This window comes from Haliotis cracherodii, unplaced genomic scaffold (genome assembly GCF_022045235.1).
Source record: "Haliotis cracherodii isolate W230 unplaced genomic scaffold, xgHalCrac1.p SCAF_1, whole genome shotgun sequence".
NCBI classification, from domain to species: Eukaryota; Metazoa; Mollusca; class Gastropoda; order Lepetellida; family Haliotidae; genus Haliotis; species Haliotis cracherodii.
The window spans coordinates 53,891,407-53,908,056 of record NW_027266264.1 but is presented as its reverse complement, the minus strand read 5'-3'; the positions used below and the strand labels follow the sequence as shown (position 1 = coordinate 53,908,056).

At 42.5% G+C, this 16,650-nt stretch overlaps 1 protein-coding gene across 1 annotated transcript in view; it reads right to left on the bottom strand.

The window, feature by feature from the left end:
* The window catches only part of LOC139479429 (scavenger receptor cysteine-rich domain-containing protein DMBT1-like), a 102,172-nt gene extending 89,914 nt beyond the window's left edge, over positions 1-12,258 (bottom strand). Inside the window, exon 1 of the mRNA XM_071262283.1 lies at positions 12,041-12,258. Coding sequence (XP_071118384.1) covers positions 12,041-12,107 — 67 coding nt within the window. The 5' untranslated portion in view covers positions 12,108-12,258. The remainder of the gene's footprint in view (positions 1-12,040) is intronic.
* Positions 12,259-16,650: the final 4,392 nt, after the last annotated feature.

The window sequence follows — 16,650 nt, the reverse complement described above, 5'->3', positions numbered from 1 at the left end:
GGTGTGTAAATAATCGAGTCTGGACCAGATAACCCAGTGATTGATACCATGAGCCTCCATCTACGCAATTAGGATACGATGACATGCATCAACCAAGTCAGAGAGACTGACCACCTAATCCCGTTAAAACTCGTCGGCGCTTACGACAAGCACAGTTCTATTCTAACCCGGATCTTGTAAAGGGCGTTGAAGTGACGTAAAATAACCCTGATATTAAACGATTAGGGGATGAGGTGACCGCAGGAAGGTAAAAGTGAAGCATGAACATTGATGCGGATCCAGAACGCCATCCGGGTGCGGTTACCCGAGTCAGCCAGGTCACAGGCCATGCGACCTTCTTCAAAATTGCCTGCCACAAAAATTACATTGTAGGGTGTTTTTAGAAATCCCTCCCCACCCCCGGCGAATATCAAATGTTCGGTCCCCAGGGCGAGGCAGCGTGATCCAGGGTAAACACAGGGTGCAGTATATTATCATGAGTCACATTCTGAGTTCGCTGAAGAAGCTAAAATCAAAACCTTTATTTATTTTGCAACATACAGGGGTCCGACGGTTGTTAAACGTTGCAGCAAGTACGTCAGCCTTTACGTCTGAGGCCAGTCCCACATAGTGATTATACCTGTCAAGGATTAAGAATCTGTCGGAATAGGTCCCGACCATCCTTTCCTCGTCGTATATAGACGATGTAGTCCGTGTGGTCATCGTACCCGGACGGGTAGGTCAGTGTTAATGATATCATTTCTATGGTTTGTCTCTTTCATACTTCATTATCTACATACCGCCGACAAATAGCTGGAATATTGCTCAGAGTGCGGCGTTAACCAACAAATAAGACAGTAACGTAAGACAGTCTAAGTGTTAAGATCTCTTTGTGAAACCAGACCCGAGACCAATAGCATTCTAGCTAGTATGCCGATACTGAATAAATCTGTCTGCCTTTTGAATCAGCACAATGTCAGAGTTTGTTTTGTCACGATTCAACAGTAATCGGTCATTGTGGATAACGAACCATACCAATCGGCTTGTCAAGATTGTCGACATCGTTATAAGTGAGTGCCTTCTGCCATGGCATGTAGCTGCAGTGTGACATCCAATTCAATCAAGCCTAAATCTCCTTGTCCATCCATATACTTCCAGTCAACAAGCCTTCCGTCAGGGTTGAGTGCTCGCTAGTACCACACATGACAATGGTGTGTCATATATGACAACGACTGCGACAACCTCTCTCATCAGAAAGGGAACGGTATTTACTTCACACATTGTCAACATACCTTCCCATACCGTTGTTGTCCAAGTTATGTAATGACAGGCATGCCAGAATGACCGTGTTTTGACAACAAGTGTGGAGGTCAGTCCGCTATCTGTTGCCAAAGGCTGACTGTTTGTTATGTCCGTTATTCATTGTCTTATCAATCATGTTCTGCTTCGGCTGTCTGATTGTCAATCTCTATTATGTGTAGAAACGGTCACCGAAACAACAGAGTCACAGCAGCAACGCTGTCGCAGAAACAATACAGTAACAGCACAGCCACGGAAACAACACAATCACGGAAACTACAGTCAAGAAGACTAGTCACGGAAACCAGTCACCCGAACAACAGTCACGGAAACAACACAGTCAAGAAAATAACAGTCACGGAAACAACACAGTCACAGAAACTACATTGTACAGTCACGGAAACAACACAGTCACGGAAACAACAGTCACGGAAACAACACAGTCACGGAAACAACAGAGTCACGGAAACAACACAGTCACGGAAACTACAGTCGAGAAAACTAGTCACGGAAACCAGGAACCCAAACAACAGTCACGGAAACAACACAGTCAAGAAAACAGCAGTCACGGAAACAACACAGTGACAGAAACTACAGTCACGGAAACAACACAGTCACGGAAACAACACAGTCACGGAAACTACAGTCACAGAAACAACACAGTCACAGAAACTACAGTCACGGAAACAACAGAGTCACCCAAACTACAGTCACGGAAACAACACAGTCACCCAAACAACAGTCACCCAAACAACACAGTCACAGAAACAACAGTCACCCAAACAACACAGTTACGGAAACAACAGAGTCACGGAAACAACACAGAAACAGTGCAGCCACGGAAACAACACAGTCACGGAATCAACAGAGTCACGGAACAACACAGAAACAGCGCAGCCACGGAAACAACACAGAAACAGTGCAGCCACGGAAACAACACAGAAACAACACAGTCACGGAAACAACAAAGAAACTACAGTCACGGGAACAACAGTCACAGAAACAAGACAGTCAGGGAAACAAACCAGAAACAACAGTCACGGAAACTACAGTCGAGAAAACTAGTCACGGAAACCAGGAGCCCAAACAACAGTCACGGAAACAACACAGTCAAGAAAACAGCAGTCACGGAAACAACACAGTGACAGAAACTACATTGTACAGTCACGGAAACAACACAGTCACAGAAACTACAGTCACGGAAACAACACAGTCAAGAAAACAGCAGTCACGGAAACAACACAGTGACAGAAACTACAGTCACGGAAACAACACAGTCACAGAAAATACAGTCACGGAAACAACAGTCACAGAAACAGCTGTCACAGAAACAGCAGTCACGGAAACCACAGTCACGGCACGAACAGTCACAGAAACAATACACAGCTAAGCATTTTAGTGCTATTGTTCCAAAGAGGGCTATTGATATTACTACCCATACATCGTACATGCAGTCTCTAAGTTGTTGTTCTCAATCATGTGTACTTGAGTCCATACATATGTACACATGGACAAAGGTTAAGTATTGCTTGGTATATATTTCCTTACGAAATCATAACCATTATATACTTCATGACAAAACACGTGTCTTTTTGTATATAAAGTGACATAATCACCATAAACGAGTGAGTGAGTAAGTTGGGTTTAACGTCACTTTTGAGCAGTGTTCCAGTTACATCACAGCGTGTCAGCTTAATGTGGGAGGAATTCTGTCCGACTGCAGCGTGAGATAACTATGCTTTCCCAGGACTAACTGACAATCACAAGGTCAAGTAAAATCCTTTGGACACTATACCAGTGGTTAAATATTCGTATGGATACTGAGTTTATTTAACATAGATTAGGTTTATTTTTGCATGTCTTCTGAGCATCTTAACTTAATCAAATCTTCAAGAACGTTTGCGAGCTGAAAATGACTGACATCTACTTCACCCTTGAAACTCACTTAAAACATATAAATAGAATATCCTGTATGCATGTATGTTTCATTGCTGGATGTTTAGGATTTCCTTGTGATGTCTTTGAAGCTTAATCTATCTTCTGTAAGTGTCACTATATGGGATCTCACATCTAGCAAGTGGGAAACTATCTGCAAGGACAAGAAATACGAGCATTATTTTTGAATGGCCAAATGTCTTAAACAGATAGATTGAATCAAACACAATTGAACAAACATTCTTTTGCTGGAGTGAGTGAGTATGGTTTTACATCGCTTTGAGCAATATTCCAGCAATATCACGGCGGGGGACACCAGAAATGGGCTTCACACATTGTACCCATGTCGGGAATCGAACCCGGGTCTTTGGCGTGACGAGCGAACGCTTTAACCACTAGGCTAGCCGACAGACCCCCCCCCCCCCCCCCTTTTTTTTTTTTGCTGGATGTGAGAAGGACATCATATGTTGGTCATATGTCATAAACGGTAAATACGATGTTTCAGAGGCGTTTGCTCTTGCCCAAATCAGTTGGGCTATGCGTGTTTTTAAAGTGCAAGTGAAAACCCTTTTGTAATCAGAAACGATAGGGTAGACCCATCTTCAACATGCCGTCTTTTGGACGCCATTGTACCTGTCGTAAGAAAGGTCTGATCCTGTCTTAATTTCAATCGTAAACTGAACTTACTTAAAGTAACTTTATCGCTAAGACAGCTTCGAGAATGACTTAGATGTTTATCGCTATGTCTTCTTTAGGCCAATCATGGCGCATAGGCAGCTTCGTGAACAGGCGTGGGGCACTAGAAATGGGCTTCACACACTAAATGGGGACCTATTCGTCCTCAGTCGTTCTGGGGACCTATACGTCCTCAGCGGTTCTGGGGACCTATACGTCCTCTGCGGTTCAGGGGAACTATACTTCCTCGATGGCATGTGGACCTATATACTTCCTCGGAATCCCTCCTCTAATTTCCAAAAGAGACTGGAGTTACATGATATCATGAACATGTAAAATTCTGACTATTTCGCTCAGAGTAACTTCAAGGTGACTTGAGACGTGCGTTGGTTGCACTCAACAACCCAAACAAGTTTCCAACTGGTTCGTTCATTTGATCATGTTGTCATTTAGTGAGAATAAGTAAGATGGGGAGCTTGTTTACCTTACTCGTGTTTTCCACACATCCCGGTTGATTCAGCAACAAGCATACATTAGAAGTAAGGTGTAAATTGGAACGGTAAAATGCAGCGTCATGTCTTGATAAGCAGGCAGAAAGGTTATGTCAAGGTAACCGCCAATAGAGCAATAGGTTCGCTCCAAGAGACAAGTTCAACAACGGACCACCTTCTATCCATGCGCGTTCTTCTACTAGTAACGGGAAAAAACAAAATGGGTTCTACACTCATATGGAGGCGCAGTAGCCACGTGGTTCGTGTGTTCGCTTGTTATGAAGAAGGTCCGAGTTCTATTCCAACATCATCAAGGATACAATGTGGGAAGCAATTTCTGGACGTCATCTTGCTGGAATATTGTTAAAAGCTGCGTAAAAGTATACTCAGTTTTACTCACATTTCCTTCCTTGCCATCAACATCAACCAGATCATTGAGACACCTTTACCTGTGTGTATGTAACTCTACTTATTCCGTTCCTATGATAGAATGAGATTCAAAATGACACCAAATGCTGACATGAAAGAATATTTGAATATAACCAAGTTATTTTCGTTAAAATTATTATGATAACTCTGCTTCCAACCAATGTTATAATTTTAAGATAACAGGCCACACGGAACCGTCACTCGACTGCAATGCATCTACAATAATACACCGTTTCGGCAAACAATATCAGCCTCGAAACATTCCTTTTATCATCCAAATACGATATCCTCTGAATTCCAAAAGATGTCATACAGACATTGATATGACCGACATTTGAAAGGCGGTGTAAAGAAACATGTGACCTTTGACCTTGAAGGTGAAAGTCAGTGTCCATCTCGCGGCCCGCTACCAGTGGTAGTGGCAGTGTCTTCGGGTTATTTCATATGTTGTCTGAGACAACACTGTCTCATTCTTCCCGTGACAACGACCGATTTAGACCCCTTCACAAATGCTGTGTCAATATGCATTCAAATACCGATACCGTCGTTCTATTCTAGGGTAGAACCACTAGGGGATGTAGGTGACTGGGGTCGGGGGTTCGACCAGCAGACGACAGTTGGAGAAAAAGGGAGGGAAGATGCCGTGACCTTTTTATCACACGAGCAGACGAGAGAAGCAGACGACACTGTAGTATTACACGGCCAATATTGGTTAACTGCAAGCTAAACTGGCATGCATTCGGGACAAAAAACATGGCGGCTGACATTGTTGTAAACCTGCACGCGGTGGTTGATACTCAAATGGTGGCATTTAATTGTAATTGTTACGTGGGTTTTAGTATATTATTTGCTTAATGGTGTCAACAATATTTGGCTTGTCAGAAATATGCAGAATTATTTTGACACGGCAGCGTGCTGTGAGAGACGTTTCCAATTCACCCCGCCGACTCAACAAACTGCGTTATCCATCACGCTACCAGGGTCCAGTCGGGCATGTGTATGCGGTCATGATGTCAGCGGTGACGCCAGTGTATAGAATGCTGTCAGGATCTCAGAAAAAAACGGGTTCGAAGTCCAACTACAAATACACAATAGTCGTCTTCCATCTCGGTACCAAAGCAATAACTTCATACACTTCTGTTTCTGTAAGCCTTTCACTTATTTCAGGATAACACTTCTCATCCTACAGCTCCAACACAGCTCCAACACAGCTCCAACAATACTGGAAGTGGGTGCTGTTGGGCCCTCTTAGCAATCCAAGTTGTGTTTCTACGGGGACACGAGAAATGGGCTTCACTGCACCATACGACGACTACTACTACTACTACTACTACTACTACTACTACTACTACTACTACTACTACTACTACTACTGCTACTGCTACTACTACTACTACTGCTGCTGCTGCTGCTGCTACTACTGCTGCTGCTGCTGAAGCCGTTTATACCACAATCACTACAACTACAACTGTTTCTGCTACTGCTACTATCACTACTACTACTACTACTACTACTACTACTACTACTACTGCTGCTGCTACTGCTGCTGCTGCTGCTGCTGCTGAAGCCGTTGATACCACAATCACTACAACTACCACTGTTTCTGCTACTGCTACTATCACTACTACTACTACTACTACTACTACTGCTGCTGCTGCTGCTACTACTGCTGCTGCTGCTGAAGCCGTTGATACCACAATCACTACAACTACCACTGTTTCTGCTACTGCTACTATCACTACTACTACTACTACTACTACTACTACTGCTGCTGCTGCTGCTGCTGCTACTACTGCTGCTGCTGCTGAAGCCGTTTATACCACAATCACTACAACTACAACTGTTTCTGCTACTGCTACTATCACTCCTCCTAGTACTACTACTGTTGCTAGAACTACTACTACTAGAACTACTTCTAGAACTCCTCCTACTACTACTGTTGCTAGAACTACTACTACTAGAACTACTTCTAGAACTCCTCCTACTACTACTGTTGCTAGAACTACTACTACTAGAACTACTTCTAGAACTCCTCCTACTACTACTGTTGCTAGAACTACTACTACTAGAACTACTTCTAGAACTCCTCCTACAACTACTGTTGCTAGAACTACTACTACTAGAACTACTTCTAGAACTCCTCCTACTACTACTGTTGCTAGAACTACTACTACTAGAACTACTTCTAGAACTCCTCCTACTACTACTGTTGCTAGAACTACTACTACTAGAACTACTTCTAGAACTCCTCCTACTACTACTGTTGCTAGAACTACTACTACTAGAACTACTTCTAGAACTCCTCCTACTACTACTGTTGCTAGAACTACTACTACTAGAACTACTTCTAGAACTCCTCCTACTACTACTGTTGCTAGAACTACTACTACTAGAACTACTTCTAGAACTCCTCCTACTACTACTGTTGCTAGAACTACTACTACTAGGACAACTTCTAGAACTCCTCCTACTACTACTGTTGCTAGAACTACTACTACTAGAACTACTTCTAGAACTCCTCCTACTACTACTGTTGCTAGAACTACTACTACTAGGACTACTTCTAGAACTCCTCCTACTACTACTGTTGCTAGAACTACTACTACTAGAACTACTTCTAGAACTCCTCCTACTACTACTGTTGCTAGAACTACTACTACTAGGACTACTTCTAGAACTCCTCCTACTACTACTGTTGCTAGAACTACTACTACTAGAACTACTTCTAGAACTCCTCCTACTACTACTGTTGCTAGAACTACTACTACTAGGACTACTTCTAGAACTCCTCCTACTACTACCCGTGAAGATCCGGGTAAGAAGAGGCCTTCAGCAACCCATGTTTGCCGTAAAAGGCGACTATGCTTGTTGTAAGAGGCGACAAATGGGGTCAGGTGGTCAGGCTCGCTGACTTGGTTCATGCATGTCATCGTATCTCAATTTCATGGATAGATGCTCATGATGTCATATAGCTGGAATATTGCTGAATGCGGCGTTAACCAACAAACTACTACTGCTGCTGCTGCTGCTGCTGCTGCTGTTGACCGCTTCCGTGATCTAGTTGATAGAGCGAAAAGCGGAAGGCCGGGGTTCGATCCTCGGTCGCGTCATACCAAAAGACGTTAAAAGATCGTACTTGTTGTTACCCAGCGGTATTAAGGGGGTTAAACAAGGACTGGTCATCTCGGAGTCAGTATACTGTGTCTGAAATGCGACATGGTATCTCAGTGGGTAATACTATAGTAATACTATAAAATCGGCATAGGTCTGGACTAGCACGCACGCACGCACATGTGAATGCAGGTCGCTAGACGTGCAATAATCTTGGACGCGGCGTTAAACCCCATTTCACCCAACTTCACCTATCACTACTGCTGCTGCAACCACAAGCACTCCTACCACCACGACTCTAGTACTACTACCACTATAACCATAACTACTATTTCCCCGCATATAACATCAACAACCACCCTTGCCAACTAAACGTCAACACGTTATTTAACACTACAAATAAGCCAGCTTTCGAAAATATCTATCTTGTTCAAACACACTGTCGTTTCTAAAATGTTCTGGTTTAATATAGCAATTATTTACAATCATGTTATTTATAATGCATGTCGCCATAACGGCCTTATGTGGTTGCTGGTAGTTTTAATATCGTCTGTGACGCCATGTGCAGTCTCCGAGTAACTCTGACATTGACACTACAGACTAGCTATCGCATGCCTCCCAGCACAGATATACCTCGATGGCCGAACACCTGCACACGAAGTATATACACACACTGACGCATTTTGCAGACACATGTCAGTTGTGTGTTCAAGTTCCGGTTCGCCCCGATTATGTCTCTAGGTTTCTCAGCACCATACCCGTGCTCGTGGGTTTTACCGAAGTGGTAAACGTCTGAGACCTGCATCACTTCGGGCTTTCCTCCCACATTAAGCTGACACGCCGCGATATAACTGGAATACTGTTAAAAGTGGCGTTAAACCCAACTCACTCACTCACCCAAATGAGATCAGTTATGCAACCGTCTTGGTGAAACTACCGCTTTCATTATCGGGTGATTTATCGGCAAAGTTGAAGGGGTAATGAGGAAGAGGACAAACTAGCCACGGGCGACCGGCTCTGACGGATTATAGCTGCCCCCAGTCTTAGGATGTGTACTTTATAAACAGGCTGAGCGACTACGTTTTGAAACAAAACAACTTCACAGCGCTTTGTCTCAAATTTGACTATGTGATGAGGCGGAGGGCGTAAGGATGTATTATCTAAATTTTTCGAAATCCTATAAGTGTAATTAATGTCTGATCCCCCACAGATTACAACGTCTTTCGAGAATAAACTAAGGCGTTTATATTTTAGTAGTTTGTTTACGTATCCGTCGACAAAAAACGTGAAACAGATCCGGTTTCAGGTGAATCGCTCTTACGGAAGTAACATCGCAAAATGTTTTACCTAACCTGACCAAGACAAGTGATACATGATCGATCATCGGTATGAGTTCTCTTAAACCTGTAATGTAGCCACAGCGAGTAGTACTCATAGCTTCACTTATGCTCAAAACAGTGTGACGAGAAGACCCGGGGTAGAATAGGTCTTCAAGAACCCCTGCTCGCTGTAAACGACAACTATGCTTGTCGTAAGAGGCGACTAACTGGATCGGGTGGTCAGGCCCGCTGACTTCGTTGATGCATGTCATCGTGTCCCATTTGCGTGGATCGATGCTCATAATATCAATCACTGGTTTGTCTGCTCCAGACTCGATTTACAGAGCGCCGTCATAGAGCTGGGATACTGCTGTGTGTAGCGTTAAACAACAATCAACAACAACAAAAACAGCGTGTAATTTTTCCCCCAAACCGCTGATCACAAGTCAACATTCCTCTAACAATTCATAAAAAAATCCGTGTTAAAAATGGAAAACATTTTTTATTTTTTCTCAATCACCCGAAAAACAAAATAATTGGTCAGTATAATTTTATATTATTTCGACCACACACCCTTCCTTTACACCCGAACAAAAAATAATTGGTTAATATGATTTGATTTTATTTCGACCACAGACCCCAAAAGAGAAATCCGCAAAACAAACTAATATAAGAGAACGGCCTAACAACGCACTAACGAGAAATGACAAGCGTGGTGTTGTTTCTATTTGGGTTAGGGCTGTGTGGTAACACTATAACATAGCAGTTATATATCGGTCCATTCAAGTGGAATCTGCCGGGTCCTGTCCAGTCTTGCCCAGGTGTGTCCGGAGGTCAAACACAGACGCTGCGAAACCGCTACCTGGTCAAGACACTGCGCCGTGATTGATCCGTCTATAGACAGTGGACACTCGATATCACAGTCAACACCTTCATGTAATGAGACCTGTGACCATGACAAGCCCTCGGGGTGGGGATGTCCGGGGAAAGACAGGCAAAGGGGGGTTGTTGGGGGGGGGGGGGTGGATGGGCAGAGTTCATGGGAAAAGGCTGTTCATGAATGTTCAGTGATAAATCAGTGTTAATGTACATAGGGAGGACCGTTGTTCTCAGAAAGGGGGGGGGGGGGTCTGTTTTCGGGGTTTGTGGTTGGGTCTTTACAGTTGGTACGGGTTGAAGGTAGTGGTGGCTGTTTCGGGGTAGATTTAACGGGTGTGACTCAGGCGCTCTGCGGGCACACTGACCCGAAACAAAATCACCTTACACATGACATAGTTCTCTCGGTTCACTAAACCCAAACAAACAATCCTATATTAAGTTTGGCTCATACACACACACCTGATTGTCCATATTGATCTCGTCATATTGGCGCGCCTGAATTGTTGGCTCTGTATAGTTACGGGGTCTTTTCTCCATGACGTAACAGGTCTACATAAACACATAATAGACCCCATAACTCCAACACATATGGGAAGTTCATGCCCTCTTGTTAATTTCGACCGCCACGTACAACCATATTGTCCATCGTGCAAACAGTGTCGCTTGGAATAAACACAAATATTTTAATGATGATGATAGTTATGACAGTCATGTACAAGGACAAAGGTTAATAAAATCTAACACGAATGTGATATAATGTTTATAAAACCGCAGAGTACCTCTGTCATAAAAAGAGACACGGCAGTGTATGTAACAAGGTTGCTGTAATAGTGAGACAATTAACATGCGTCATAAAATACATGTCCGTTGAATTACTTGCGCGCTATGGAGGATACGTCAGGTTATGTCAACTGCAGGACTGATCTGTTCTAAATAACATTTAAATAAGTCAGAATTATAAATGTATTTCAGAAATGAGTCGGCACGATGGATGGCCACCGTTAAAGGCAGCTCATCCCTCAGAACTTCAGCAATGAACAAATCTGCTTTCGAGTGCACACGCCCAGTGACATAACACATGCAGAATGACCGTTCAAGTCTGACACGAGGCGTTAAAAAATGACACTTTAATTTCAGACGCATATTTTCACGTTTATCAAGATTATAATCCCGCACAACAGCATTTCGTGCTGAAAGATAAGTTTTTTCTACATAAAGTTGTGTCGGTATCAGTATATTGACTTTGTGAGATATCTACTCAAAATTACGTCACATTAGTTAAACTGTACGCAAGGGACAATAAGCAACCGATCCTGTGGAAAAAAACGTACGAGATAAAAGACCATTATCGGGTCTTAAAATGCTGAATTATGTAATGTAAGATTGTCTCGACTGCAAGAACGCGTGTGCGTGCTTTGCTGAGAATTTAAACAATGCAATTGTGGTGGTTAATTGCCATGGATGGTTGACCTTTTCTTCACTGAAATGATATTTGTCACGAGGTTGTTACCTTTCAGTCAACCTGCACGGTATAACTGTTGAAGTTCGTGCAAAATATACCACTTGCAGATTCCACTTTATTAACCGACACAAAATCATAGGCATTGAGGTACACGCCAACAAGCCAGATAATGTAATTACCGTCATAAACGGCGATCCAATTGGTACGCTTTCGACAAAAGATCATGACATATTTTCAAGATGGTGTGTGATAGGGCAATGTATACTAAAAAACATTCTCTATCAACAATGGTACAGATACTTGAATGTAAATCAAAAGGTACACATTTTAGCTTATGCATATGAATCAATTGTTGATATTGCGTAGTAGCGAAAACCCCGAAGACCAATGTGTCCAATGCTATGGTGGGTGAGAGACAGCGATGGAAAAAACAAGCATATGTTGTGTACATGTACACCTACCTGTTGCTGTCGGGCTCGATAAAAGGCATCCCAAAAGTGGAATAACTAAAATCCAGTATTGTTCCATAATGCACAATTAGTGTCCCACGAACAACGACATATCATCGGTCCGAAACTAATGTTTACAAGAAGTCCTCCAAAACGATGTAGGTGTTGTACACTGGGAAGACTACGCTGAACTGCGGGCTTGTCTATAATGAGAAGCTAGGTAGGCGACTGCAGTGAGGCGTGGAGTGGCCCTGGATTAGGGATGGTGTCAACCCTCTCTCTCTCACTCAGCCATTCACCAGTCCATCTTTCTATCCGCATGGACATCGGCTATTTGTCGACTGTGGTTAAGAGAAGGGAGCACACAAATTAAGTTAACAATCAGCACGGGTGTTGCACAGAGCCAATAGCAACGCGTGACTTCCCACCGCCCTTTGTTAAAGTGCCGAGACAGTGAGGAAAAATAAATCGCTGCGAATTGCTCTACAATGTAGAGAATATATTGTGTTTTTTGTATGTTTTTGTGTGTGTGTGTGTAAAGTTCTGAATTTATCATAATGTTAAGTGTTTTAATATTCAACTTTGGGCAATAATTGTGTGATCCTGATTGCTGAACGCGCTCTTCTATTAAGGACAACTTATCAACCAATTTTGCTGTGTTGTGTTGAACTGTGTCGGGTTTTGCTCTGTGGTAATGCTGTGGTGTGGTGTGTTGCTGGCCCCATGTTAGTGTGCGTTGTGCTTCGCTGTGTTCAACTGTGTCGAAGTGCTGTGTTGTGTTCAGCTGTCTCGAGTTCCGCTGTGCTGTAATGATGTACTATGCGTATGTTAGTGTGCGTTGTGCTCTGCTCTGTGGTGTACCTATATGAGCTTGTCAGTTTGTGTCGTGATGTGCTGTGCTCAAGTTTGTCAGTTTGTGTGTTGATGTGCTGCATTTTGTCGTGTTGAACTATGCTGCTGTTGTATGCAGTGCTTTATTTTAAGCTTTTGTCACGAACTGATATGATATATCAACATACATCATGGACTTGAAAGAGTATTACATGTGTTCATCGTGGGTTTCGGGAACAACTCTGTGTCCCGGAACCCTGTGCTTGTCGTAAGAACCGATTAATGAAGACCTGTTGGCCTCCCACGGTGGCTCGTGTGTCATCTTGTCCAAATGGCATGGTCGTTGCTCATGTTATCAACCACTCGTTTCCCGGCCCAGGAAGGCGACTGTGTTTACAGTAAGTTAACTTGACATACTGTTGCGGGATCTACTCTCGAAATCTGACTACGTATTTGACAATATGTCTCACAGGAATGCTTACGACAGGTGGCCTGTCAGCTGCCCGAAGCCATGTGAAATATGTTTCACGTCAGTGGGTCATGACAGTCAGGTCGATGACATATACACTTAACGATATAGGATTATGAAATATTTTATCCTGGCTCACTTTGTTAAGAGAACATAACGTTTTACTTCAAAGTCGTGGTTCTTATAACGTATGTCGAATAATACATAACGAACGTGAGAAAGACAACTGGAACACTTCGTGTGTGTGTGTGTGTTTGTGTTTGTGTTTGTGTGTGTGTTTGTGTGTGTGTGTGTGTGTGTGTGTGTGTGTGTGTGTGTGTGTGTGTGTGTGAGGGAGGGAGGGAGGAGGTGTGTGGGCGAGTGAGTGAGTGTTGTTTTACGCCCTAGTACCATTTCCAGCTTCGTGTGTGTGTGTGTGTGTGTGTGTGTGTGTGTGTGTGTGTGTGTGTGTGTGTGTGTGTTTGTGTGTGTGTGTGTGTGTGTTTGTTTGTTTGTGTCTGTTTGTGTGTGTGTGTGTGTGTGTGTGTGAGAGTGAGGGAGGGAGGGAGGGAGGAGGTGTGTGGGCGAGTGAGTGAGTGTTGTTTTACGCCCTAGTATCATTTCCGGTCTGTAAACAATCGAGAATTGACCGAGCAAACATGTAGTTGACAGCATGAGCAACGGCACCTGCCTTTTGTTACGTCGTACATTGTAACCACCCAATCCTCTTTAGTGTGTTTCATGAAAGCGTGAGAAACGGGGGATCTGTTCTGACCCGGCATCTGTACAAAGCAGCAAGGTTACTTCCGAAACAGATCCGAGTAGGATTTCTCCCATCGTGACATAACTTAGGTCAGAGACCATATACCAAATATCATCGGTATATGGTCTCTGCTTAGGAGTAGAAGTGAAACCTTCACAAAATGTTATGTTATGTTTATTATAAGAGACAACAGATTAATTTTATAATTAACTGCCGTGAAAAAAAAAGCAAAGTGGATTTTACCAAATTTACAAACGTTATCCAAACGTTACTAGACTGAAAACAGTCGACGAAACACTTAAAAGTTAAGGCCCAAAACACTTTGATACCCGTATCAAATACATCACCATCGAAAAACCATTGCTTGTTTATTTTTTTGTTAGCCACCATCAAAAGTGGCTGTATACTTCCTTTTTTCCTGCGGTTTATAAGGCACAACACATTTGTTGCTTTGCGTCGGAATAACCGCTACTTTTCTATAGCAGAATTAATTTGTGGGTGGTGGATTTATTACACATATAATCTTTACAACAAAATAAAACAATAGTGTTTTTTTTCTCCAAAGATATTTTAATAATCTCTTATAATATAATATTTTAATAATATTTTGTTGTTGCATTAAAATACATAGACTATCAAGATCTGGATTTTGAAGTATAAATTTGTTGAAAGTTTATATTTTAGTTTTATCCAGCTGCATCATGGATTGTAGATGGGCCCAGGGTATTTATCCTAATGGAAAGGAGATATAATACCCTGGATCACCGAAGATGAAGAAATCCATACCACGCACCCCTTGATACAGATGCCACTTTTGTGAGTGAGGGAATTGGGATATACGCCGCTTTTAGAACTATTCCAGCAACATTACGACGGCGGATACCAGAAATTGGATTTACACATTGTATCCATTTGGGCAATCGAACCCGGTCCTTTGGCGTGAAGAGTGATTGGCTCCGATCTCACTCGAAGATGAGTGATGATTTAACCGTTACTCTGTATGTAAAAACACTCTATGGGTTCAATAACCCTTTCATTCATGACTATAAGCACGCGTATATTATGTTGTCCGTGTAATTTACATATTTCTGCAATAGAAAGTTTAAAACTTTCAAGCTTTTGTCTCAGTCTGGTAAACAAGTGCCTGACCATAATGTTCCATGTTGGGATCGAGCCCGGGTATTTAGAGTGAGGAGACACCGCCCCACTGAGTCAATGTGTGAATACAAGTTTCCTATTGCTCTCGGGTTAACTCATGATAAATATACGCATCATCATCATCATCATCATCATCCTCATCATCATCATCATCATCATCATCCTCCTCCTCCTCCTCCTCATCCTCCTCCTCCTCCTCATCCTCCTCATCATCATCCTCATCCTCATCCTCATCATCCTCATCCCCATCCCCATCCTCCTCCTCCTCCTCCTCCTCCTCCTCCTCCTCCTCCTCCTCCTCCTCCTCATCATCATCATCCTCATCCTCCTCATCATCATCCTCATCCTCATCCTCATCGTCTTCATCATGATGATGATGCACTGGCTCTTTGTTTGGTTTATTTTATAGGAATAATCTTCTACAGACTATAAAACATGAAATTTGTTCAATTTGAAATGATGTATTGGGTTTAAACTTCTGCATTCGAATCTTTGCAATAGGTTTATTACCTACAATTCAAGTGAATATACGTACCAAGACATTAACGTATTAAATCTATTAGATTGTTCTTCAGTTGCAGTAATCTGGTATCCGTGAAGATCCAGTTAGAATAACCCATGCTTGTCGGAAGAGGCGACTAAAGGGATCTGGTGGTCAGGCTCGCTGACTTGTTTGATGTATGTCATCGTATCACAATTGCGCGGATCGATGCTCATGATATCAATCACTTGATTGTCTTGTCCAGACTCGATTATTTACAGACCGATATCATATAGTTGGAATATTCCTGATTGCGGCTTAAACAACACACAAACAAACAAACAAAGTATTATGGTCTCTGCGATGGTAATAAGATAAAGCTTCATGTATGATAACATGACATCATGCATGTTTACTTTGTATATAAGTAGATAGTTTGACGGTACAAAGCAAAATATAAACTTGCAAGATTAAAATGAAATACAAATAAAAGTTTATATATTTACATAATAACTATTATCGTCGGTAAATGTTCCCTGACACGCCGAGGATGTTACACATGAACGTTTTTAAGTAAAGGTTTGCACTTTCATGGAGAAAATACGAATCAAAACGCTCTGCATCATAATAGATAATTAAGTTTAACATTACGAGACAGTTACAATATAGTTGTGACGTTGTAGCCCAGCGTTGTACTGCATGTAATTTCGGATTAACTACAGGTGCCCCCATTGTGCAGAAACTAAAAAAACCCATTAATAACCCCCGTCGTATAAGACATGCTTGTCAAGGGACAAAATCGTATTGATCCTCTCCACATGTGAAGATGAAATAAATGATAAAGTGCCTGATTGTATATTAAAATACGTTTGTCTGCATACATCTCATTCTTATCAGTGGGCCGCCTCCGTGGTCTAATGGTAGAGCGTTCGCCCGGAGAG